At 41.6% G+C, this 27590-nt stretch overlaps 1 protein-coding gene across 4 annotated transcripts in view; it reads right to left on the bottom strand.

Moving 5' to 3' along the window:
* snx29 (sorting nexin 29) overlaps positions 1 to 27590 on the bottom strand; it is a 256411-nt gene that overhangs the window by 63537 nt on the left and 165284 nt on the right. For 2 of the 4 annotated variants that reach the window (XM_086141044.1, XM_086141045.1), the window contains exons 20-21: positions 21932 to 22071; positions 5222 to 10648 (exon numbers count right to left, since the gene is read on the bottom strand). In XM_086141044.1, the coding sequence (XP_085997170.1) occupies positions 10522 to 10648; positions 21932 to 22071 (267 nt within the window). In that variant the 3' untranslated portion in view covers positions 5222 to 10521. Of the gene's footprint in view, positions 1 to 5221; positions 10649 to 18149; positions 18721 to 21931; positions 22072 to 27590 lie in introns of those variants that run through there. The other 2 variants (XM_086141046.1, XM_086141047.1) reach the window with 2 other exon arrangements.

The following is a 27590-nucleotide window of genomic DNA, read 5'->3' as shown; positions in this document are numbered from 1 at the left end:
ATCGTAGGAACTTTTTGCGATTCGTACAACCTTTTGGGGGACGAGGCAGTTTCTCTGTGCATGCAGACGGCTGAGGAACCAGTGACCATGGACAATTCAGCTCTGTTAGCAGGATCTACCTACAGTTCTATGGTATGACTCGTAAGCCCCGCCCATTACCAGATGTGTCTTGCGGGGCGGCATTTTTAACTATCACGGTCAGCGGTTTTCTTGCGACTGTCGAGAAAATGGACATAATTGTGCTAAAATAGCCCGACGAACTGGTCTCTTCTGGTCCTTCGGAACAGAAGAGCAAAACAAGTACAAAGTTAGCTAATGACAGGGCTCTTCACACGGCAAAGGGAGGAAATAATAACATCCCAGGTGATAGTCCGGCATTATTAATCTCACCATGAATAACATAAATGCTGAAACAACTTCCCTTTCCGTGTTGTCTGTGTCCTATTATTCCCCTCCTCTTTGCAGCGTTTGTTTTTGAGTAAGAAGCGTAAATGCACCAGCCCCGACATTGGTCCCTTCCACTGTCCCTTCCTGCCGGTGAGAACCCAAAACCAACCTCTAATTACAAATGGAATTAATTTTTTGACTCAGTTCGCAAACTCAAATATTTGTGAACCGAATCAATGTTTCCCGTTTGAATCGACGTAAATCCCATTGAGTCATTCTCCAAAAGCACACTGTGAGATATTAAAAAAAAAGTATTAAAAACTAGGGTATTAAAGATAACCTTAATTGATTAATTTACTAACCTATTAACCTTAATTAATTCTGGTGCTCTTTCTTTTCTTTCCAAGACTAGTGCTGGGCATTTCCTTCACTGAATCAGCGAGCAAAAGGAAAGCCTTCTCACATAGCTAACGCTATCTCTTTCATTCATTCATTCATTCATGCTAACCATCTCTTTTCTACTTCTTCTAAGATTTGAGAGCTTTGCTCTGCAAACGTGTTTTTGAGAATTGTACAGATGGTTGACTTAGCCGTGTTGCAGCAATTGGCAATATCTGTAACAAAGCTCTCTATTATTTCCTTGTTCAGATCGACTTCTTGATACCACTAGCAACAATTATGGGGCCATAATGAGAGCTTACTTACTAAAGCAGTGCAAAAGAAGTGATACAACAGGAGAACAACAATGTGAGTAATGCAGAGCGCTACGCAGTACGAGCGTGAGAACACCGCTAACATTTAGCTATTATGTCCATCTCCAGATCAACTGTAATTCTTAACTTCCTCTTAACACCGCTAGCACTCATAACTTTTTGGGGAGCCATAATGAGGGCTATCTTACTTAAAAGAAAAAAAAAACAGGGGGATTCAATGATGAACAATGTAAACCACAGATTACAATGTATGACCGCCACTATGCTAGCACGCTACAATGCTACTTGTTTGCTGCTCGATTCAAAGATTGATCGTAGGACAATTTGTTCGCGATCAGTTTGCAAACCAAGGTTATCAAGACCGGTGAGTCGAGTGAGACGGGGCCTGGCTGGTTCGTCGGCCTCGGCCTTCGAGCCGAGAGCGACGGGTTGATCTGAACTCGGATGACACAAGAGAAAGGACGGCGCCGTCGGGAGTGATGTCGGCGGGGGAGAGCAGAGGTGGCGGGTCGTCAGACACGCCAGACGGGGACGGCGGGACGGGAGGAGGATCCTGCGTTTTCAATCTTTGAACGCGGGACCTGAGCTTGACCTCTTCACGACCCTCGGCTGACCTCTGCGTGACCCGCTGGCTATGACGGGTGTCACACATGTGCGGTGAGGTCAGCCGCAAAACCACAATGTGCCAATTAAATTAAGTCATGTATATTTAAATTAAAGCAAATAGGTCATTAAAATGTCATGTCCAATTAACTGAGTTTTAGAATGGCAGGGGAATAATAAAAAAAACCCATTCGGCGATTCTGATTCTAATGATCTAAGTTCCCCGGAAAGTAGAAATTACTTGAAAATCTAAAAACCATTTATTCATGGAGGACTTTTTTTCTTATTTGCCTTTCTTTCTTCACGCCGTATGACACGGTGTGAAGTTAAAGCGATGTCAAGCTCAGGCAGCGCGTGCTGGCGCCGTCTCTCCGGCGACTTCGTCGGGAACGCCGGATCCTCCTCCAGGGTGAAAGTGTCAGATGGAAGGTGGAAATGGAGTGTTGATGAAGCAACGGCGTGTGATATTGTAACGAGGTCTTGTTCAAAGCGTGGAAGAACTCCACCTTTCTGGTTTCTGCCTTTTTTTTTAAATCAGCCGATAATAAACTGTAGAACCTCGCCTCAGGAATTCAGTTTGTTCTTTGACTCTGAATTAATTTTCATTTTCTAAGACTTAACTTTGTTAACATGGCCACCCCTTTAGCCGCATCAGCCGTCTTTAGCGCATTTTTGTACCTCAGGATTGTCTCATTTTTAGCTAGTATTTTCTTGTTTCGAGCAACTGTGATACTTCTTAGTACCGCTAGCCCAGGGGTCGACAACCAGTGGCTCTCTGATCCTGTGGCTTTTGAAAATAATTAACGAATATTTAATGAAAATGTTAAGATTTTATTTTAGTTCGATCACTTTTCAAATGTCATTTAAAATTTGAAGATTATGTCAATCTTGTAACATCTTAACAAAATGTATTCAAGTATTTTTGTCGCTCTTAATAAGCGTCTCCACGCGCAAACACACAGAGAGCGGATGGCATTTTTGGTCGGCTGCCGGTGGACAATTTATATCCGCCTTTATGTTTTCAGAAATACAAGAATATTTCGTTTAAAAGTAACCTTCAACCCAATGTCTTTTTTCGGAGTTCAAAATGTTTTGGTGCATGCAGAACTGTAATTTTGTTTTTTCTGCAACACAAAAAATCCAACACGTTTTGTTTATACATAGCATACCGGCAAAAAATTTACATTATATGGCGTGTTTATTCATTTTAAATTTCAAGAGTGTTGTGTGGCTCCCATTGTTTATTTTACTGTGTTTAAAATGGTCCCAATGGCTCTTTGAGTGGTAAAGGTTGCCAATCCCTACAGCACTAGCACTAGCAACTTTTTGGGGGGAGATGGGGGGCATAGTGAGGGCTAACTCACTGAAGAAGCACAAAAAAAATATTACAACAAGAGGAAATTTATGTAAACAACACAGAATACCACACATGACTGCTACTATGCTACTACGCTACTATGCTGCTATGCTACGACGCGGAAAGCCCGCGAGTGTTTATTTATGTGTTGGTGCACCAAAGCTTGTTCTCAGCTTGATTTAACATTTGATGGGACACTCTGTCCGTCGGGCAATGTGGTCGTGATTCGGGGCGTTCGTACGCCCAGGTTCTGCTGTATTAATGATGCTACATATGATGGAACTTGGGTTTATGCGTTAAACAAGCCACTGAGGTTCCTCATCAGTTTCCATTCAACACAAGAAGCCACGGTAAAATCACATTCATTCATTGTCTTTACCGCCTGTGGGTCCCGGGAGCCTTTTCTCGGCCGTCATTGGCCGAGAGGCAGGGTTCCCTCGGGTCCAGTAACCAATCGATCGCAGGGACACTTCCAGACATACAACCGTTCTTCTTCAGAGTCTCCATGCAGGAAACTCCATACAGTTGGGATCCAACCGGTGACCTGTTTGCTGCGAGGCGGACGCGCTGACCTCAGCGCTGCTGCGCCGCCCACAAAATCACATGTTCGATGCAAATAAAAACACATCAAAAGGCGTCCCGGGCGTCGTAGGTGGAGGTTGCGAGCGTTCCGTCGTGCCCCTAAAGCCCGGCAATCAGCACCGCAAAACAATAATCACGAGTGTATACGCCTAATAGGCAAGTCAGGGTCAAGTTGCATCCCTGAGAAACACCAAGGAATATGAAACAAATATGGAACACGTGTTCCGGATATATATGACAGAGCCGTGCCGGGGTTCATACAACTTTAACACACGTGTTTCCAATCTGGAGGAAATATCGTAACTCACAACACCTCGGATCTTTTTAGCTTTCACAAACGGCATTGTTGCGTACCTTCGGCGCCGCCGAAGGCCGCCGCCACGGCAACGAGCACTCCGGACCGAGCGGAGTCCCGCCAGACTCCGGTCCGCTGAGGAACACCGGCTGTTGTCTGACTTGTAAGCATAAATATAAATCTCGGGCTAATCCGTCTTTCTAATAGGGCCCCTGGTCCACCGGGCGCCGCGGTGTTTCCTTATCGTTATAATGAGCGAACGCCTCGTGCGCTCTTAAGATACGAGGGCTGTTTATACAGTGACCTTGTTTAAACCAGATCCCGCTCGTCCTTCATGTTCCTCACACAAAGGCGAGAGCGGGGTAATGACGCGCGGCCCTTTCCAGCGGACGGACTCCGGCGTGTTCAAGGAGAAAAGCTGGACGGCGAGAAGGTGCAAAGGGATGATCGCCAGCCTGCAAATCTATTCATCGCCGGGTCGTCGGACGGTATAACGCCTCGACAAGACGCGGCGGGTCACCTCTTTCTTCGTGAGATAGGGAGGTAAACAGAATTCAGGCTAGATTAGAATGATTAGATTAGAATGCACCTTTAATTGTCCCACAAAAGGGAAATTTCAATTCGCGCAGCTGAAAGCGGAAAGTGCGGTAGAGGTAGTTGAGCTGCAAATATACATCTCAAAAAAATAAAGGGAACACATAAAACAACACAATGTAACTCCAAGTCAATCACACTTGTGTGGAATCCACTTAGGAAGCAACACTGATTCATTTTGATTTGTTTCAAGGACGTTACGTTGACGTCGGATCCGCCTGTAGTGTGTTTTCTCACTTTCATTTTGAGTGTGATTTCCATTGATCATTTTGGTGTGATTTCGTTGTCAGCACTTTCAACTATGTAAAAAACAAAGTGTTTAATAAAAATATTTTATTCATTAATATCTAGGATGTGCTATTTTAGTGTTCGTTTTATTTTTTTTGAGATGTCCATCTTAAGTTAATTGGAATACGTGGAAAAAATATTTTTGGAAAGAAAGGAGCTAGAATAATAAATACAATAAAAAATGTATCTATACATTACATAATTTACATTATTTTAATACATAACAATGAAATCATTAAAAATCTCTGCAAAATTGCTGGAAATTATCAAGAAATAACTTACAATCTAGAAAATTGATTTTTAAACCCCAATGAGTGCACAGGCTACTCCATCCGGCTCAGTTCGGTTGCTTTAAAAACAATGGAACAGATGTTTGTGTGTGTGTGTGTGTGTGTGTGTGCGGGGGGGGGGGGTCACATGCAGCCGGTTTTTGGATATAAAATCCATGGCTGCCAGAAGCAGCTGTCCTGCTCCCAAAACAGGGGCTTGTAACCAATTTTCTGGTCAATGGACAATGAGTGTTGTGTGGCTCCTCACCACTTCCTCTCTCTGCTGACCCGCTGCAGCAAAGAGCCAAAGCACAACAAACGTCGGCTCACACAAAAGAGCCGGGGCGCTTCAAATATAAGCTCGGAGAGCTTAGCGAGGCGGCGGGGATTGAAAAACGCGGACGGACGCAGAAGAAGCCGCGGAGGCTCCGAAGACATACGCCTTCGTGCGTCCGGCTCGTAGACGCGAGCGTTCACGTGGTCGTGTCCTTGCAAATGCCTACACACACACATGAACATGCATTCATCCGTACAGCAGAGTTGCCTAATGAACTTTTGCCTTTATCCATAGATAAATACGTAGCTCTTTATCGTTGGGGTCCTCCTCAGTGTGAACGTAGAACGCCCACGACACACGGTGAAGAGAATATCTCTGCGGCGTGATCACGCTTCCCCTCGACCTCTCTCTGACCGGCGGCTTCAAGGTGGCGAAATGTTTCATTCGTGCTTTATTTGGACGAGACGGACGGGAAATGTCGATGCGTTCGATCGATTCAAAGCAACCGCTACGCATTTTGAGTTTAAAACCATTTGTTGATCGGGGTTGAAAACTTGGGGAGTTTGAATGGTTGATTGACAAGTGAGGGAAATATAAAGGGCCAAACTAAAATACAAATAATTAATGATGATGATCTGCTGGGGCCACATCTTTAGGAGTTCCTGAACCTTCTCAGAAATCAAACTAGTTGAACTGATAGTTTACAAGTCTCTGGATCACAGGGTCACATGTAGAGACACACAAACATTCACCCTTTCATTAATATCATATATCCGGGGTCCCAAACCCCATCTTTCTTGGTACAAATGGTAGTTATTTCATTAGATCTTCCGGATCTTATTTGGCAAAAACCAAGGTTTTCCCCTTCACTTTACTATATTGTAACTGCCTAATATGAAGTTTAATTGTTGTATTTGGGATTAAATACTGTGAACCGACAAAAGTTTTAATTATTTGAACCCTCCATACCTCTAACCGGTCGGCAAAAACAATTTCATGAAAATAGGTCCCTTGTACAAAAAAAGTTGGGGACCAACCATTTCACCAATCATTCTCACTCTTTGCACAATGGAGGGTCTACGATGTAACTCCGACATGTTTTTGGACGGTGGGAGGAAACCAAAGTCCTCAAAGTCCTCCTCCATGGAGAATCACACAGGAAAGGCTCCCTATCAGAACCAATCAGTGTCCTTGTTGAGACGCATTTTGTGATAACTTTTTCATTTCATTTTGTAATAAAGCCGCATTTTGTAATAAACTGCCCCGACGCATTTTGTAATGAATTTTGCCGCATTATGTAATAAGTTATTACATTTTGAGAAGATTATTACAAAATGCACTTGCAACTTTTTTATTCTCTAGGAAATGTAATAACATGGAATTTATAGAATATTCTCTGTTAATGCAACCTTTGAATAGTGTACTGATAGTAATTGCTAAGTACTGCTACTAGGCTAATACAGTGATACTAATTAATAGGCCCAGCTTTTACAAATACTTTTAAGTAAAATAAAATACAATTAACAAACTTATGCTTTAGAATTGTTATTACATAATGCACCATGTTATTACATTTCCTCGAGAATAAAAAAGTTGCAAGTGCATTTTGTAATAATCTTCTCAATATGTAATAACTTATTACATAATGCAGCAAAATTTATTACAAAATGCGTTGGGGCAGTTTATTACAAAATGCGGCTTTATTACAAAATGCGGCTTTATTACAAAATGAAATGAAAAAGTTATTACATTTTGGACGTTTATTACAAAATGCACTGTTATTACAAAATGCGGCTCAACAGTCCTGGTTACTGCAAGGCCAAGCGCTAACCTCCGGCATATTATGACAATATTTGATATACTTGCATGCTGTTTTCGCTGGTTTGGGGGGGGCTTTGTTGCCATTATTTCAATCGAATGCAGAATTTCTTTGAATGATGTTGACAAAGGGGTGAAAGAAGAGGAAGAAACCATTTGGAGAAAAAAAGCAAGTGAAAATTAACTAAATGATTTCCTTTCTTAGATGGGACGTCATGTGACTCCCCTGCCGCCGCCATCGTCGTCGCCTCCCCTGCACTTCAACTTCAAACGCCCGCCAACGACGATCCGCCGCCGATGAATTCGCGCTTCGAATCTTCGGGAGCAAACGCACGGAACGAATAAACACCGAACGATATTAGCTAGATATTAGTTATGAACCCAGGCTCACTGGGAAGGAAGATCAACCGTTGATTATTCCAAAGTCAGCCACTCAACAAACTGCAGGGTGGAAATGTGTGGCGATTTGATCCTTATTTCACCTTTTCTCCAAATAATCCACCCATTCATCAAGTAGCTTGTTTACCATCAACCGCATTTTACTAACAGGGATATTGCTTGTTATTGGTTACATATTAGTCGTTACGAAGCACTTATTCACGTGCTTATTACATGTTATAACTTATATGTGGTATAATATAATACAATACACCTGCTAAAGCTCTTTTATAAAGATGCTTCTCCTCAGTGACTTTCTGGTAACCGCTTGTTGAGATAGGAAAAAAAAAAGTAGCATTTCTGTGTTTGGATGTGACAAATGAGGTTAAAACATGTGTATAAGCAGTTTGAGTCAATCTTCTTTATTGGTTATCAATTAACAGATATTAAAAGATTATTGGGGATAAGTGTATGTAGAGTTTGGCCATGAGAAATATGTTAATGATGACTAAATAGCAACGTATTAACAGGAGGCGGAACATTAATATTCAGTGCTGACTTTCATTTTTTTTTTTAATTGAACTACATATTGTGGCATGAGCAGAGACAGAAATAAGTCACCCCCAAATGTGGAGATGAGGAGAGAAATCCAAAAAAAAAAAAAAAAAAAAAAAAAAAGAACAAGAGGCTTAAATAATATTCTCCGACATGGAAACTCTGAGGGAGGTTTCAAACGCGAGAGTGATGAGGACAGACATCAGTCAGGATCAGTCCTTCCCCTGCCGCTGCCATTCATGCCTGCAGGTGTTCGCCTGTTTCCATCAATCAATCCACTTTTTTGGCTAAGCCGGTTGAAATATCACATTCCGCCTTTTGCTTTTTTTTTTGTTTTTTTTTTTTTTCCCGGCATCATTCGACTCGAATACGAGGCGGCCCTCGAAAACTCCCACTGTCGCTTTCGTTCTCATTCAATTATGAAGCCGTGAGAAAAAAAAAAAAAAAACACTTGCCGGCTGTGGCTAGTTTTGAATCTCGCAGTTTCCTGGCTGCCGGGGCTCGCTGCGTCCCAGACATCTGCCCTCTCCTCTCCCCCCTCTTTTCGGATAAACACTGATCTCGAGCGTGGAATCCCACTGACAGAAATCTGTCATGACTCAGAAGTTAAATCCCCGTGGCTCCGCTACGCCGATGACACAGTGGGGTCAATTCATGGCTAATTTTTTGCTCTTTTCACGCGATCCGTCAACTATAAAAGACGGAGAATAAAACCGGATTTGTTCTTCAAGTTGCCAGCGGGTGGGGTGGGGTGGGGGGGGGTCTCTTAGGTGCGTTGCACGGCGCACAAACAGCAGGAGTGTTTGCACAGAGTAGTGGTCCTGCAGTGTATAAGAAATGCCTGTTAAAAAAGGCTACTTTTATTGTTACGATGGCGAATCCTTGAGCACGCGTCCCGCCTCCGATAAAGAACGGGATTCGGGTAACGACATGTTTCTAGTGCATATACTGTAAGGCAGGGCTACACCTAAAAACACAGCCAAGACGCCGCTTCACTGCCTTCGCAGCAAAAAGATACAATCCGTTGTTTAAGGTACATTGTATTTTCCAGCTAGCGTGCAGCAGAGTGCCATTAAAGAAACAAACAAACAAAAAGTCTTAAAAAAAATGTGATGTTTAGTGAGCTCGGCCGCTTGCACTTTCGCCTCTTCTGTGGAGTCTGATTTAATTGCCAGCCCTGTGAAAGGAAGTCTTAATAGAAAAAAGAAAAAAAAAAAAAAAAAACACCATGATCTGGCCCCGCGCGGATCGTCTCGCCGCACTGCAAAAAAAAAAAAAAGGAGACGGGACGTATGCGGGGGTCGTTTCCCGTACAGCAACAAAAACTTAATTAAAAACCCACACGTCCTGTTTATTCACTACCCCTGGTAGACGGTGAGCAGTGTTTACCACTATTGAGCCGACCCTTTGATTCAAGTTTCCCCGGAAAATCCTTCAAACGCGATCCCTCCTCGTTTGACCAGAGTTTCTGACGACTCTGGGGTAAATCCTACATATGCATGAGCTTCTGTTTTACACACACTTGAGTCTTTTGCCTTGCACTCTTAACAAGCAGGCTTCTCTTCGAGTGTTTAGTCAACGCTAAAAACATTCAATTGCAATGTAACGCTGCGTTAAATCCCTGCAAGCAAACATTAGTTACACATGTAAGCGAGGGGTAATCCCACCCAAACGGGCCGATGGCGTAAAAAAGGGAACCCTTCCTATGAACTTTTACATCTTCTCGAAATCTTCTACTATTAACCTCGGCAGGTGTTTGAAACTTAGTTAAGATATTATAATAGTAACTTAAGTAGCTAGCTTAGGTTACAGTGGTGTTTAACCCCAATCCTACAACATGAGCGCCATTCTGTCTATCCGCTCTTGCTAGATTATAATCCGGAGTAGCCATAAAAGCTAAAGGAGCAGATGTAGATGGTGGTGGTTCGCAGTGGCGTCGCTGTTATCGGAAGTGGAACGGCACTGTTAGCGCTGACACATTAGCTAAAAACAAACAAGTCTAACATCCCGACCCCTCACCCTCCGTCCATCCCAGAAGCAGGAAAAGCAGCTACAAAACACTGCAGGCACTGTGACCGTAATACACTTCCACTACAAATAAAAAAAATGAGCGTAGTAAGAAATAAAACACTTTTGCAACATCTCATTGTGCACCAGGTGAGACAGTCCTAGAGGATCTCGGTGAGGTAAAAGGTGCTGTACGACTTGGTCCGTCCACAGGAGGGAGGTGGGAGCTTTTCCGGCGTCCGTCATCCGCTGATCCGCCTTCTCTCGGACCTTCGTCTACTTGGCTGAAGTTTGTTTTGTTTTCCTTTTCGCCGTGAAGGCTGCGAAGGTCCGATAAGAGTTCCTCAGACCCCTGAAAGCGCCGCCGTCCTCGCCCCGTGATTCATAACACAGAGGATTTAAAGATCGCCGCTCTGGGGTTCAGGTCTGGCCTCCTGGTTGCGGTTGCGACCCAGTCTAGGGAAGCGGGATGCCGTTTTGGAGCGAGGCGTCTTGGCTCCGCCCTCTTGGTTTTGGGGTGCGTCTCTGGGTGAAACAACAGAGGATAAGAAGAAAAAGCCAATGCCTTAAATTGACCATCTGCTGACCTTTCTTACAGTTTTGTTTTTAATCAAACAAACTGGGGATACTACGGTTGGACACCTAAATGAATCCCCTCCCTTCTGCCACGGGACTCCATGTCAATGAAACCTTGATGTTGGTCAAAGCGGGAAATAAAAGAGATTTCATGAACAGAGGATTATTAAATCTTTATTTCTAAAGTCACCTTTCCTCCCGCGGCTTCACCTGTCAAACCCTGCAAACTTTCACAGGTAATAGGATTCAGATTCTACATCTCAGAAGTTGGACTGATCGCGGTCACTTTGTAAGTAAAAAAAAATGATGAAAATGAAAAGAAAAGAGGAGTTTAAATGACCTTAAAAAAGCATCTCGGACTTTAAGGCCGTGTGACGTTCATCCATTTTAAGGGAAGTCAAATCAGCTTTTTCCAATGAGACTAATGTCCGTCCCGAGCCTGAGACCGACCATGAAATGAAACCGATCCTCGGTCGGGAGGAGATCGCGTCCCGAGCCGACGGGCACTCAAGGAGCGCTTAGGTGCTGAAGCTCAGAGATCTTAGTGACGGCCTTTACGTCGCCTCCGAGTGACAAACTAGAATCGCATTCTGAGTGCAAACCTCTGCTGATGAGCGACGCGAGCTTCGGCCTGGACTGACCTGGTCCTCAAACGACCGGTGTCTGTCTGTAACACAGACTCCTCTCCGAACGGATTACCAGCCCCAAGACGTGAATAAATTCAGATTTTCTTTCGACTGTTTTCAGAACCTCTGGCTTTTTTTTCCCCCCACATGTCGCCACGTTGTTACTTAAATCCGAATCCAGGCGCTTTTTTCGCCATCGGATGTTATTATGATTGACACCCAGGGTCAAACCTCATTAATTTCCAATCTCCCGATGACGTCCAGAGCTCCTGTTTCTCGGGAGAGAACGATCCCGGCCACTCGATGAAATAACCTCCCCGGATCCCGTTAAGACCGTCTCCGTGACACGCGAACCCCTGACACCTTCGTCTCATTACCTTACATAACAGAGGGGATGAATGAGGAATGAGAGACTCTCGTAATTGCAGACGGAGGGGGCTAAAAAGCAGAGAGCGCCTGAAATCGAGGCCTTTCCTGTTTTCAGAGGCGCTTTGGGTTTCTTTGTGCGACTCCTGAAGCATGTCGTTGCGAAATGCTACCTCCCACGTCTCAGTAATAGCCATTCGAGTGTTTTTTCAACAATCAACAGTTAATAATAGGAAAGAACTCCTGTTGTTTGGGTCACATTGGCAGGGTCTGTTCAGGAACATACAGGAAGCAGAAACATGAGCCAACAGAATCCTTGACTTCAAATTGGTAATTCTGTACTATTTCAGGTTGTTTTTTTTTTTTCCTCCCGGTTGTACACTGCTGAGCTGTTTTATTATCGTTAAGGGCGATTCGATCGGCCGGTAGGCTCTCATATGCTTGACGTAAACAGGTACGTCTGCTCCTAATGTTGTTGCCAGGCATACTTCCTATATTTCCTTTATGTTGCTGTGGTTGTTATGCAACCCCTCCAGTGCAGAGTTCAGAATTCAGAGTTCAGCCGTTCAACCCATGTTCGGCGTGGGGGACGGGGAATTCTTCTCAAATTGCCATGTTGTCTTTTTTCTTCTCTGTTCATTTCACCTGTTGCGCTGGAGCTTACTGTGCAACAGCGCTCCCCAAGGACAGTACTGCTCTGTTTGCTGCGTTCGGCGTTTTCGTTCAAAAGCAGAATTAACAGTTTGCAGAGTCACTTGGCGAGTCAATAAAATGTCATTTCATTTTGCTGCTGATGACGACCTGTTCTTTGTTACCCAACCACTGGCCCGTGTCGTAACATTTGTCTATTGGTAGAGTTTTACATTTGTATTGTCTTCCCAGGACTACAGATGGAAATTAGCAATGAGCTACAATCTGGTACAAACATCTCTGCCGCTATGCTTAATGTAATTGTACACTGTCCTAATAAACCAATAAATGAAATGAAATGAAACATTAACATCCACTCGACATTATAACACTAACTTCTTTCTGAAATCCCAATTTTGTCTGTGTTAAAAAATCCAAGGTTGAATTTCAAACATAATCTCTGACATCTTTCTGAGGCGAGACTGATGTCAGTTCAAAAGTATCACCTGTAAATCTCTTAACATAAGTCAGTCATCTTTATTGTCAATTTCTCTACATGTACTAGACTTACAGAGGAATCAAGAAGACGCTTGTAACTCTCATGACAGGACATGAAAGTAACAAAAAAATAGAGCACATAGACATAGTTTTTTACATCAACAGTAAAGTGCACAATAAACAAACAATGAAACATTAAAAGACTACAGATGGAAATTAGCTATGAGCTATAATCTGGTACAAACGTCTCTGCCTCTGTGCTTAATGTGTTTGTACACTGTCCTAATAAACTTCTAACAAACAAACAAACAAACAAAGTGTAAAGTGCAGACAGATACAGCTCATTTATATATGTATACTTTTTTTTTTTCCTAAATACTGAAATACTGGTCTTGGAAGCCCATATGTGGGTCAGGCTCCGGTCCCAATTCTCAAAATCATGTTGCCTCAGCGGGCCGTGTGACCAAACAACATGGAAGAACTTTGTTAAAACGATGTTAAAACCGAGAAGACGGTTAAACATTTCCAAAATAGCAATTCTTCCACGTCTCCGGGACCGACCGCTCAATCAAGCGGTCACGCAATTTGCATCGGTAAGGGATGTAATGCAACGAGGGCTTGAACGGGGAAAAAAAAGAAAAAAAAAAAAAAGAAGGATATTGAATACGGGGGACTGGCGTGCGGTGCCGGAATTGCACGACATCTCTATTATTCCCGTCAAACTGGGCGAAGCGGCTAAATGTGTCAAATTTATTAGGCTTAAAAGATAATTTCTAAGGTTCCCTGCCTGTGTCCGTCCCTCCTATGGACGTGATATCGAATTGTCTAGGAGAACGAGTTTCCCAGACACTGTAGGAACGTTAATCATTTGACTGGGGGGGAAATTAGAGCAAGCAGGTGCGCAAACACAAGCGTGCATCGAGATCATCGTCTGACAGGAAAGGGTTGGAGGCAGTAAGCAGTACAGGCTGGTGAATAAACTATTCCCTCTATGGTCGCCATACACACACCCGCGCACGTACACACAGGCCGACACACAAAATATGCCAAAAATTCAGGCCAGCGCGGTAAAAGGTTACATCCTAATTCTGAAGTCCAATCGCCTCACAATGAAACAAAGGTCCATGGCACTATTTTTTTTCCAACTCTCCCTCCAGCCTGGAGGCAGCAGGTCACAACCCGGACCTTGTGTGCACTTCCTGCTCCGAGTAAACCGTAGATGCTTTGGGGTGGCGCGGCATACTAAGTGGTGGCAAATCTGTGGAGAGGTGCAACCACGTGGACTTCCAGGCGAGTGGGAGGGAGAGCAAAAGTAAAAACCAGAAGGAGCGCGGGTACGCGGGTGCTAAGATCAATGTGCCCGTAATCAACAACACGGCGACACATTTCGAACCAAAATGGAGGTCAATGACAATGTTCTTTTTAGAAGATATGTTACCCGGGGCTTGAAATCATCAACATCATATTTCCAGGGAACAGTAAACTAAAAAAAAAAAAAAAGAACTCCCCCCAAAATGTTGGCTTTGGCGGCAAGCTAGCAAATGCTAGCACCGTTGCGGCTTTGCTAGCAGCATCGCAGCTAAGCAGATGATATTTTCATACAAACGTGCGCGCCATCACGCCAGGAAATTCAGGGCTCGGTTTCTCTGAGTAAAATTAAAAATTCTAGAGTGACTCCAAAACGCATTTGGTAGACACACTCGGAAAATACCCTCCCAGATATGTATTTTTTTATTTTCTTTCCATCACAGTCTTGCTAGAAACGTCGCTAACAGCATCGCTAGCAGCATCGCTAACAGCATGACTAGCAGCGTCGCTGATAGTCTTGCAATTAACCACATTTACGTCCCAATTTGTTTGTGCACTCCATCACGCCAGGAAATCCGGGGCTCGGTTTCAAAAAGCGAGCCACAGCGAAAACAATTCTAGTTTGACTTCAAAATGCTTTTAACAAACACACTCGGAAGAAGCCCTCCCAGATATCTAATTTTTATTTCTTTTTAGGTTCTTAACTTCTGCAGCATTGTGCTTTAGCTAGCAGTATCGCTTGCAGCGTCAGTAGCAGCATCGTGGCTTACCAGATGCTATTTATGTCCCAATTTTGTTTGTACACTCAATCACGTGAGGAAAGAAATTTTATTTCCCCTAAAGTTCATAACTTATGCAACACTGCAGCTTCTCCAGTAACGTCGCAGCTAGCCGGATACTATTTTCAATTTGTGAGGGAATGCCATCATACTGGGAAAGGGGGCTCTGGCGAAAACTATTTCTTATTTCTAGCGTGACTTTAAAACATTTAGCAAACACACTCCCAGATATCTTTTTTTTTTTTTTCTCTTTTAAAGTTCATAACTTCTCTCTGATTTGCATCACCACCAGAACATTAGCAGTTTTGTCATCATGTTGTTAAATGTATTTGGTTGCAGGAAACTGTTTGCAGCTGGGTCAATTATTTCCGTGGACACTAAAGTGAGAAGTTTTCCAAATATAGAGGTATAATTAGTCAGTTCGGAAAAAAAAAATCCCCCTTTTTCTATAACAGAGTTAATTATCCCAGATGTTTGAGAAAATTATTTTGGGATAATTAGTAAAAAAGGAAAATCTATGCAGAATTATAATTATTAAAATTAATTATAATTAGAAATGTTATAATTGATAATTATTAAGTATTAATTATTTTGTAGTTATGGTGATCAACACCAAACATTTGTTTCCTATAGAGACTTTTCTTATTTAGTTAACTAACCAACAACTGCCTCTGATTTGGAGGGTTTATAATTTAATACTGCTTTGAAAAAAAACAAAAGAAAAGAAAAGCGAATTTTCAAAAGGTTTGTACAAAGCTTAACACACCCCCTACTACAACTGTTGTCTGGCAGAAGATACATACCCTAACAAATAATCTTGGTTTTAAACATTTTTTTAATTTACCCGGCGGCATGGAGGTTCGCACTTTCGCCATATGGGACAAAGGTTGCCGGTTAAATTCTAACGGCGGCACCTTTCTGTGTGAATCCCGCATCCCAGCAAACACCAAACAGCTCAAAAATTCAACTTACCACCCATTATTTGCCATGTTTCCTGCATGCCAAACACACGGAATATAACATGTCATCCTGTGTTATTTGAATCATATTTTTGGTCATATTTTTTCTGTCTTCTAACCCCAAGATGCTGCTGTCATTGTATTGTTGTGTTGTGTCCTGCCTTTTAGGGTTGTTTGTGTCTGTTTTTTATCCCTAAATTTCATAGCACTCTTTGTAATGACACTAAATGTTTTGAATGCTTGAATCCTTCAATAAATGACCAGCTTTTCATTCTAAAGTATATTTATAACGTTCCTTATGACATACAATCGAAATTTAAAATGAAATACTGCATCCCTGTGAAAACTATTTGATATTTACCGGTATTTCTATTAAGAATATTCAAGTAAATGATATACTAGTACATTTGTACAGACATGTACCAAAGTCATTGTATTCAAAAGAATGTTTCATAAACTCTTATTAATACTATAATACATGATAAATTGAAACGATAGAAAACATTTACTCACATAGTTTCCATGGTCTCACCTTTAGAGGGGCCTGCCTGCTTCTTGTGCCTTTGGCTAATGAGCGCAACCGTTCCCCAATAAAGCCCCGGAATAAATCGAGAACAATAGCGATGAGACCGTAATCCATACGATCGACATCCAAGAGTGGAATTTCCTGTTTTTCCTCAGTTGGAAGTGAGATTGTGCAAAATGCTCAATAACTAGTCAATGCCTATTCACCGTCTGGACACACCAGAATTAATGCGACTATATTAAATATTTACAAACACACTCACTCAGCATTAGTGCACGTCTCAATCATGATACGTACGTCAAAAAATCGTTTGTGCGTCATTCACTTGCCCTTTTCTGAATCATGAATGTAAATTTATCCAGCGACAACTTTTAAAAATGCTTAGAAACACGGCGAATCCATAATTCAAAAAGTGTGACAACGCTATAAATTAGACACATGACGGATAAACTCATTTATGAAAAATAAGCTATTTGGAACTGTGTTGATGAATTAAACATTAATGTTAAGATTCAGGTTTAATGAGTGATGAAGCATTTCTAAAGAACTTTAACCGATTCTTTATAGAATGAAATGTTTTTAAAAATCTGCAGAAAGTCCATTATACCATAATTTCCAGACAATTGAGCGCAACTACATATAAGCTGCAACAGCTATAAATAACTAAATGAATATATATGTACATATATCGGCTGTACTTGTTTACAAGTTGTCGGTGTCCATGTTGTAACATAAGATATTTACACAGACATTTCGTTTTACTTTTAATGAAATACATACAAAAGATTAATAATAAATATCACAAGGAAAAGCCCATCCAGCCATTTGCTTTGTCCTCCTCCAGCTGATCACAATCTTGGTCTTCCTCCTGCGCACTAAAACCATGGAAGTGGTTTTCTTCGGTGCCGTAATTGTAATTTTATTGGTCCAATATGACGAGGCTAAATATTTAGCCGGCATTAAACTCATTAGCCTAAAAAAATCCACAAATTAGCTGCATCATTGTTGCAGCTGTAATGGTTAAAGCATGTGGAAAAGGTGGCAGAATTATGGTACAGTGATCCCTCGCTATAACGCGGTTTACTTTTCACAGTTTCGCTACTTCACGGATATGCATCGTGCATTATGTTCTGCATTCCGATTGGCTAAAAAAAAGTCACTCCGCTTCTTCTCTACCTGTGCGTCAATAACGTTGCAGTTTAATATGTAAACAGCTTGCCAAATTTACATTACGTACGTGCAAATTCTCTTGCAATTTCGAGTTTCTCTAAAACCCATAATGTTGACGAAATGCTCTGGAGCGACAAAAGCACCTGCGGCAGGGCCCAAAAGGCAGCGGAAGATGCTATCTATCGCAATAAAGTTAAACTTCTGGACATGCTAAGGGAAGGTAAAAGCTATGCGGCTGTAGGTCGGCATTACGGAATTAATGAATCTTCCGTTCGTTCCATAAAGAAGGAAGAAAAAAACATAAGGACGACAGCAGCGATAAGTTTCGCAGCAGCAATAAGGTTGCGGTGGGCGGTGCTAATCTCCGCAATTTGAAGCCTTCTGTTCACATTGATGATTAAAATTATTATTTGACAGTACAGTATAGAAGTTATTTGTTGAAAAAAAAGTTTCAAAAGTACAGTACTTTTATTTGTGAAACAAATGATTGAGCCTGTAAAATGGTTTGTTCTTTCTTTTCAATGTATAATAGAGTATTTAATTGTATAATAATTGTAAAAAAAAAATAAAGGTTTCTACTTCATGGATTTTGCCTATCACGGGTTCTTTTTGGAACGTAACCCCCGCGAAAAACAAGGGTATACTGTATATACTTTTGTGAAATGCAAATTTGAATGTTTTCAATCTTGGGCGACTTATCTCAACAAGCTCAACCGGAATTTGTGCCTTTGGATTGGATGAGGAACCCCAAAACTCCCCCGACAATCCAGTCTTGTCGGCGTCGGTGGCAGAACTTAGTAACTTGGTATTCTGCCCGCGCTTTTTCCCCGAAACGCCGCTAAAAACCGATCCTACAAGTAGCTTCGCAAGTCTCGAGACCCGTCCAGCTCATCATCTGCTGCGTCTACATGACAACTACGTCTACGTTCATGTCGGACTGGAAAGAGTTTGACATCCAAGAGGTCGCGTGGCAACAAATATCTTGTATATGAGGTGTTGAACTCCCATCCGTCTGCAGCTCCTCGCTCTTCCCCTGTCTGAACCCTCGCAGTTTCTCCCTGTCCTTCCTCTTCTACTTTCTTTTCAAGCAGCTTATTGTCGTTTTTTTGGCCTCTAACTCTCACTGCGCCGCAACGCATCTGCCATCCCATCGCTGAATCTTCTCACCCATGAAAAGGAAGAGGGGAAAAAAAATTAATAAAAAGCCTTTGTGTCACTAAATCTGCAGGCAGTAGCATCTGCTGGTATCGCCGAGGTCTCGGAGAAGTAATGAAAACAGCTAGAGACATGGAGGCAGACACCCAAAGTGTGCTCGGCGCAAACATTTCAAGAGATTATGTTAATTCTCCCCATGAAAATTAGACGGGTAGACCTGAAACTCACATGATGAGAAATTTGGATACAAATGGGCGGCAGATTTGCGTCCGTCAGTGTTCCATTGCAATCGACAGAGGATGCAATTTTTCTATATTCTTCTATCCACCCTCCTTCCTGCTATTTTTCAAATTGTATATTTTTTTACCGTTTTTAATTTAAATTCTTTTTATTCAAATTTTTTTCTAATTCTTTGATCCACCCTCCTTCCTGCTATTTTTCTTATTGTATTTTTTTACAATTTTTAATTTTCCTTTTTTTTTTTAATTCAAATTTTATCTAATTCTTCAATCCACCCTCCGTCCTGCTGCTTTTCTGATTGAATTTTTTTTTTACAATTTCTAAATTCAAAATACTTTCAATTCTACATTTTTCCAATCTTTCCTGCTATTTTATGTAATGCTTTTATCCACCCTCCTCCTGCTATTTTAGTAATTCAATTTTTTTAGAATTTTTGTTTTTTAATTTTCCTTAATTCTAATTTATTCTAATCCTTCCTGCTATTTTTCAAATTCTTCTATCCACCCTCCGTCCTGCTACTTTTCTAATTATATTTTTTTTTTACAATTTTTAAATTCAAAATGTTTTCAATTCTACGTTTTTCCAATTTTTCCTGCTACTTTTCTAATTCTTTTATCCACCTTCCTCCTGCTATTTTTGTGATTCAAATGTTTTAGAATTTCTATTTTTTTAATTTTCTTTAATTCTAATTTATTCTAATCCTTCCTGCTATTTTTCTAATTCTTCTATCCACCCTCCTTCACGCATATGAAAAAAGAAGAAACGCATCCAACAGTGTAACCATTTGACACTTGAATAAAATTGCCAAGATGATTGTCACGGATGCACCTGTGCAATGTTGTGATTTATTACAAATTAAACAGCGCAATAAACACAGCGAGTCCCTGTCTATCTGTGATCTTGTCCTTATTACAGTCTACATGCATGCGGTGTGATTTTCTGGAAAGCGGCTAAATTAAAACATTGTGTTTCAGCAGCTCAGTGTTTGTCTGCCCAAATCACTTTCCAATGATTTTTCTAATCTAGGGATTAAACATCTCCATGTAGTAAAATTATGTTTGTTTTTTTTTATTGTTGACCTCAGCTATTGTTGTTACACCGTGACTTTTTGATAGCTAATACCTGCTAATTTCACATAACATCATAACCCTGTATTATTACATATTGCAATTTTTATGACTACTAAACAATGTACCCTCATGGAAAAAACAAAACAAAACATAATTTTGTGATAACACACTGCTTTGGGTAATTATTTCTAATCATTAAAATACACTTGAACATGTTCCCAATAGCATTTAAGCTGTTCATGGCATTATTCAGCAAATTATTCCAAACTTCGGTGGTATTGAGAAGTTATTCAGAAGAAGTAATTGTTTCCTTAAATCACACGTGTTACACTGTCATTTGTCTGTCAAGAATAGTTACAAGCTGGAAAAATTCTCATTCTGTTGCTTTATGTGTTCCTGGTTGTTATTTTGCCCGGAGTTTGGATCGCCAACCGCTGCCGTCACTTTACCGCCTGTCTCTTCCCGCATTAACGCCTCGCCAAAGATCACATGTTATGACAACACCGGTAGGCCCCAGAGCAATGTTGTTATGAGGCTAAACACACACACACACACACACACGCGCACAAATCAGGAATATCACGGTTTGCTGATCTGGATTTATCAAATGTCATCCGCTTTTCCACCGAGTCAACAAGGATTCTGCCGTCGGCGTGGATCACAACCGGCCTTGGCAGCCTGGCATATGCGCGTGGAAGAGCCGAGCTCCGGGCGGCCGCTGTGGCCGCTTCCGATCGAATCTCATCACACGCAGACATGTTTTGGGGGTGGACTCGGCGCGACACGCGGCCGGATCTAGTAGGTCATACGTCCAGTGAGGCCTGCACCTCGGGTTTCGCAGCGCAACTCCCCCCGCTGGCGAAACCGTCTTTATTACTCGTTACGTTTATCACCGCGTAACAATCGCCAACCGTCCATTTATGAATGTAGCGTTCTCGAGAAATGACAGAGCTGCGCGAGGAAGTGCCGAAATCTCATGAATACGCCTAACGCGGTATATCACGCTGTCAAACAAATTCCAGCAGAGACTTTGTTTCCACTTGAGGATCTGAAAAACCCATATTTCATTACCGGGCCTCATGCGGTAGCCTAAACAAGAGAATCCTCTTACTTTGCAGCTTTACACGCCGGTCCTTTTCAGTCCACTTCAAATCTACAGAGTGCTGCCTTTGGAATATTACCTCGCGTTTTGAAATCAAAACTTCAACCCGTGAAAAAAGAAAAGGTCAATGTTATCGTAGGGAAATTGAAACAATAGAATTCGAAGCCCTTGCGAAGGTTGGGGCTTTGGCCAATCTTCGGTGACGGTAAAAAGGAAAGGAATCGACGCGGCGGCCGGTCGCATCCCCGCCTCTCTCGGCAGGAAATGATTTGAATATTGATGAGATATGACGTCGAGCGGTCGTCGGGCGGGTGGCCTCGCTGAGGCGCATTTTCTCCCCTCCGTCTAAATTTTCAAGCTCGCGTCTGAAGACGCGCTAAGGGGAAACAAAGAACTTTGTCGGAGAGGGATTTGGAATTTCCCGTGACATTAATCCCGCCGATTAGCATCGTGTAACTACCGCGACCATGACAGCTGCGGCGGCTAATTTCTTTTTTGAAAATGTTTCTTCGCCGAAGTGATACGGAACTACTGTCAAACCTCGACAGGCATTTCAACAATAATATTCGCACCATTAGACGGCTCTATAATTCACCTTCCGAAGCACATGACTGGGGTAATTATGTGAAAACATGATTCTCTTTCACGCAATCTAACGTCCACTTGGGTTGGTTTTGGTTTATTTTTCGACTTAATCCGCTTCCGTCTCAAGAACCCTGAACGGGTCCGGATATGCTCACGTGATTTCATGGGTTTTTGTTTATCGCCCGGACGCACAAACGCAACGTGTTGTTTCCACTTACTGACAGAAAGGCAGCAGAGACAGCAGGGTCTCTTTGGTGGGTCGGGACGTAAACTCTGGCAGCGTCTGGATCAGTTTGTTCATCACCGTGCGGAGGTAGCCCTGCAGATGCTTCCTCCTCTCCTCCACAAACTTGGCGTCCTGCAGAAGGAGGCGGAACGCAGATGGAGAGAAAGGTAAGTCAGAGGAAGGGCGTTTTTCTTGTTTGTTTTTTCCAGATCGAGCCCTCTGCCCCGGAGAGCTGAGGGTCAAAGAGGCATCGCGCAATTCCCCCGCCGAATAAACGTTAAAAAAAAAAAACGATATTCTGAAGCCCCCCGCTGTAAAACCTTGGGTTGTGTTGTTTTAGCTTCTTTTCTTTTTTTTTTTTTTTATTGGTCAAGGTAACAACGCAGCCATAACAAAGTCATTGTCGAGACTTGGGAGCGCAACAAAAATTGCTTTGGCGAGAATCTATGAAACCCAAGTGAGCAAGTGAGAAAAACAAACAAAAAAGGACAAATATAGAAAAGAGGCTGCGGATAATTTACAAATACGGCGTCCTTCCACTTGATGCATGGGAGAGCTACTTAAGTGTAGGCTAGTGGATGAAAAGCAAACCCAGGCTTTATGGATTTTATGGTATTTAAATACCTCTAATTTATAGTATATCTCAACACCTTTGCAATTCGACTTCGAGATTAAAAGTATGAAACAATCCGGAGGAGTTTACCCTCAGAAGTTTGTTCAAGGTGAGAAATTGTTGTAATAGGCCACTTGGGCTGTTTTGAGGGCTTTTCTTTTTCTTTTCTTGTCAAAGGAGTGCTTTTATTTACACTTAAAGATGCCACGTTAGCTTACGATCATATCATTCATTCGCTATCCGTACGGCTTATCTTGGTCTGACAGTTGGGCCATTGGCAGGGTCAATCGGAGGACGCCTTATCAAGACACATTCAGCAGAACCTGGGCTTACGGACACACTTTTCATGAACAACTTCGCCTACGAGCAGAGTTTTCAGACAAACAGACAAACTCAAGACCGTTCTGCACTGGGGGGTTTGTGTAGTGGCTGTTATGCGTGGTTGTTTACACCGTCGTGTTCTCCTGTTATAACGATATTTAACTATGGCTCCCAAAAATGTTAACAGTACTAGCACTAGTGGTGTTTAGAGAAAGTTAAGAATTACAGTTGATCTGAAGATGAAATAATAGTTGAATGTGTTCGTGTTACAGATCTCTCCAAGTGCTACGAAACGGTTAAGTCAACCGTCGGTGCAATCCTGAAGAACAAAGATGCGCTAAAGACGGCTGATGTTGCTCAAAGGGGTGGCGACGTTAGTGAAGCAAAAGTCTTAAGTCTTAGAAGAAGTAGAAAAGTGATTGTTAGTTTGGATGAATGAAAGGCAGATTAGTGGAGCGTTAGCTAGGGTCTCATGCAAGAAGGCTTTACTTTTGCACGCTGATTTCATGACGCCAAGTATGAGTGCTGCCAAGAAGAGAAAGAATAGCAGAAACAGTAATAATTGAGGTTATCTTTTCCGTTCTTATTTTTTTTGCTTCAAATAGACCCATGAAATGGTATTTCCATTGATTTCAATGGGAAAAATGGATTTGCCAGCGACACTCTGGTACATTCATGCACCGAGGTTCTACTGGACTCTACAACCATTCACAAATCTTATCAAGATAAACATCCATGCACTCAGTCCTCCTTCCTTTAAAATGAATAATTAACTTGACAAAAAGCAGTTTATAGTCGGGATACTTTACGACCTTGGTACGATTACAGACAGCATCATACACCAGGTTTTCGAGATGCTGAACTCTCACCTCACTCTCACACTCCCTCCTCTAGAACAGGGGTCCCGAATCCCCCGGTCCCAGGACCAGTACCGGTCTGAGGGTCGTTTGGTACCGGTTCTCATTTGGTACAAATTATAATTCTTTCATTAGACCTTTCCGGGTCTTATTTTGAAAAACGACAATTTCTGCCTTTGCCTCACTGCCGGACTTTACTCTGTAACTCTATTTCAGCTATCAGCTACCACAAGCTCGCCCTTATTAAAAATGAGCCAGGAACAAAAGTCGAAGGAGAGCTTTTTCAGGACGAAACAACCTCTAACCGGTCAGCGGAAACATTTTCGTGCATAAAACTGGTTCCCGGCACAAAAAAGGTTGGGGACCACTGCTCTAAAATACAACATACTGCTATTACGGACGGATTTTGTACGACATAAGTGCTGCCCACTTTCTTATATATTAATATCTATATAAATTACAAAAAACTTCATTATTTTTACTCAGTGTTATGAAATGTCTTGTCCATTACCCTGCTAGTCTGCCGCATGGGGGAGAAATCGACAATAAAGCAACATCAAGGCGTATAAGCTTCATGGCTCCGACCGATCGAGCGCACTGATGCATACGAAGGTGTGAGCCGACGGGCTCAGCTGGAGGAAGGAAGATCTCGCTGGAGGCAAAAAAGTTACACGTAATGACCTGGACCTGTGACTGCACAAGCAATCCTTTGTCTTTGCAACCAAAACTGTAATTTCTGGACTTTTTAACACGCTCCGAACCCAATGATGCAGCTTATTTATGGATTTTTTGGGGCTAGTGAGCTTCACGCCGCTAAAACATTTAGCCTCGTCGTATCGGACCAATGGAATTCCTGTGAATTCTGAGGCTGTTCGATTCCTACACGAAGAAGACCACTTTAATGGTTTTAGCGCGCAGGAGGAAGACGAAGACAAAGATAGCGACCAGCTGGAGTAAAACAAAGCGGGCACTTGTTTGGAAAAAAAAAGGCATTTCCAGTACGTATTTGTGGATGTTACCGGTATGAATTGAATTTATCGTTTAAAAAAATATTTCTGTGTAAATATCTCATGTTACAACATGGACACCTGCGGCTTATAGACAAGTGCGGACTTTATATGTACACATTTATTTTTCGTATTTAGCCGGTGCGACTTATATTCAGGTGCGCTCAATAGTCCGGAAATTAAGATAATCTCAACCCAAGTGCAGGTCTGCTTGTAATAATGAAAAAAGTTTTGAGAAAAAAATCAATTTGACCATGGCTTTCAATGCAGAAAGGAAAATAAGCAGAGACGTTGGAGATTTCAGCCCCGGCTTCAACGTGAGGCTCAGGGGGCCGAGGCAGGGAGCCACATGGCTGATGCTAGCATGGCTAATTGGTGTCCAGCAAGGCTCCGAACAAAGCCTGGACAGAGCCGCCTTTCACTGTCTGGTGTTTACAACGGGGGGACAAACAGCCCTTGTGACAGGCCAACCTTTTCCCGAATGGAAACTACTGCTTTTTCTTTTGATCTGAAATCCAAGTCTCGAGGGGTGTTTCATTGTGGCGCCCGGAAATATACACTTGAAAGGGGCAGAAATGGTTGAGGGGACGCCGAAACGCGAACCGGAGAACCGAAAGACCGACGAGGAGAGATCTCACTGAGGAAGCGGTCTGACGGGAACGGGGTTGGAAATCGATTTGCTTCAAAGTCCACAGCTCATGCTGATTGAAATTAAGTCAGCACATACTGACTTTGAAATTCCAAAAAAACAGCAAGAGCAAGATCCCCTTAACAAATATAATGAGTGGTTGCATTAGAAATTGTTTGGACTTCTGACACAAAACATCTCCGAACACATTTGATGCTGAAACAGCCAGTAGCATAGGGATCGCTAGTTTCTCTAAAAATGCTAGAAATAAGTCAAAGTTTAACTTTTCTGGAACGATAACATTGAATGCTAATTAACATTAACACACACATATATATACATGTGTGTATATAGATAGATAGATGGATGGATGGATGGATGGATGGATGGATGGATAGATAGATAGATAGATAGATAGATAGATAGATAGATAGATAGATAGATAGATAGATAGATAGATAGATAGATAGATAGATAGATAGATAGATAGATAGATACACACACACACACACACACACATATATATACATATACAGTTAATGCAGTTAACAGGCAGTTCATGTGATCGTTCCAGAAAAGTTTTAAACTTTGACTTATTCTAATTACTAATGGCTTATTACTTCTTACTTACAAGCTTCTTACTTATTTTATTAAGGTAATGCAGTTAACACACTGCAAATGTTATTGTTCCATAAAAGTATGAAACTTTGGCTATATGTATATATATATATGTATATATATATATACATATGTATGTATGTGCGTGTATATATACATGTATATATACAACCATACATGTACATACACATGTATATACATGCTGATATATTATACGTATACATATATACATGTATAAATATATATATATAAGTGTGTCTCTACCCGGCATACAAATGCCTCTGAATGTCCAGAGAGGGTGGAATGTGTCAGAGGGCTCTTGTTATTCTCGGTGGCGAGACAGAAACGATCTGCAGTCAGAAATCAGAGGGACTTTTCAAAGACATTAAACCCGGGGTCTCTGCAGTGGAGGGGAAAAAAAAAAACATCAAACCATATTTCACCTGAGTGCCCAAGGCTGCTTACATTTTATAGGTGTCAGTCAAGAAAAAAAAAAGATATCTTGAAAGAAAACAGAATCCTATCAATGCCTATGCTACGATGAATACGCTATTTTTATCGCATTACAATTTAGAAGAGGCCCAGGCGGGAGTATCAGCATCACGTAAATTTAATTGTGACACTCTGAATGCAAATAGCTGCGGTGGCTTTTTCATTTCACCTGCTGACGACCCCGACATTCACTTGGTCGCTCGCTCGGTCTCGCTTGTTTTTTTTCCCCTCCGTTTCGGTAAATACATACTTTGGATCGCTCCGTTTTTGGGTATCGATAAGGGTGTCGACGCAATTGTTAGTCTAACATGAATCCGCCGAGTACACGCCTACATTGCTCGTGTCCCGCTCTCTTCCAAGTGTCATGGATGAATGGGATGGATGGCGTTTACAAAAACCGTATTTGAATTTTAGTCATATTGGGGTTGTTTTGATGCCAGAAGTCTTCCAGTTCACATATTCAGTTTATACGCCACCAGGGGTCGGCAACCCACGGCTCCGGAGATCCTTCTGATGCGCCTCCCTGTGGCTTTTGAAAATAATTAACGAATATTTAATAAGAATGTATTTTATTTCAGTTCGTTCATTTTAAATTTGAAGGCTACGGCGATCTTATAACATCTAAATAAAATGTGTTAAAATGTTTTTGTCGCCTTTTAATAAGTGACTGCACGCGCCAGTAAAGGAGGACGACATTTTTGGTTTCCTTTCAGATCATTTAAATTAAAATATATATATATATATTTTTTTTTTTTTCATAAATACAAGAAGGACTCAAATAGACATTTATTATTTTGTTTAAAGTAACGTTCAACCCAACGCCTTTTTTTCTGATTTCAAAATGTTTTGTTGCATGCAGGAATTTTATTTTCTGCAGTTGTTTTGGTTTAAAATAAATGCAACATATAATTTGTTTATACAGAACACAAAGGCAAAAGAAAAAAAAGATAACGTTATACGCCATTTTAATTTATTTTTAAAATTTCAAAAGGGTCATGTTTAAAAGTAACTCTTAAACCAACACATTTTTTTCTGACTTCAAATGTTTTGTTGCATGCAGAAATGTAATTTTCTGCAGTTGTTTTGCTCAAAAAAAAAAAAAAGCGACATATATT

The sequence above is a fragment of the Fistularia commersonii genome, chromosome 33, assembly GCF_037954325.1.
Source record: "Fistularia commersonii isolate RoL2024-O1a breed Wild chromosome 33, RoL_Fcom_v1.0, whole genome shotgun sequence".
NCBI classification, from domain to species: domain Eukaryota; kingdom Metazoa; phylum Chordata; class Actinopteri; order Syngnathiformes; family Fistulariidae; genus Fistularia; species Fistularia commersonii.
Note: the sequence above shows the minus strand (reverse complement) of the source record. Positions and strands in the feature narration are given on the sequence as shown.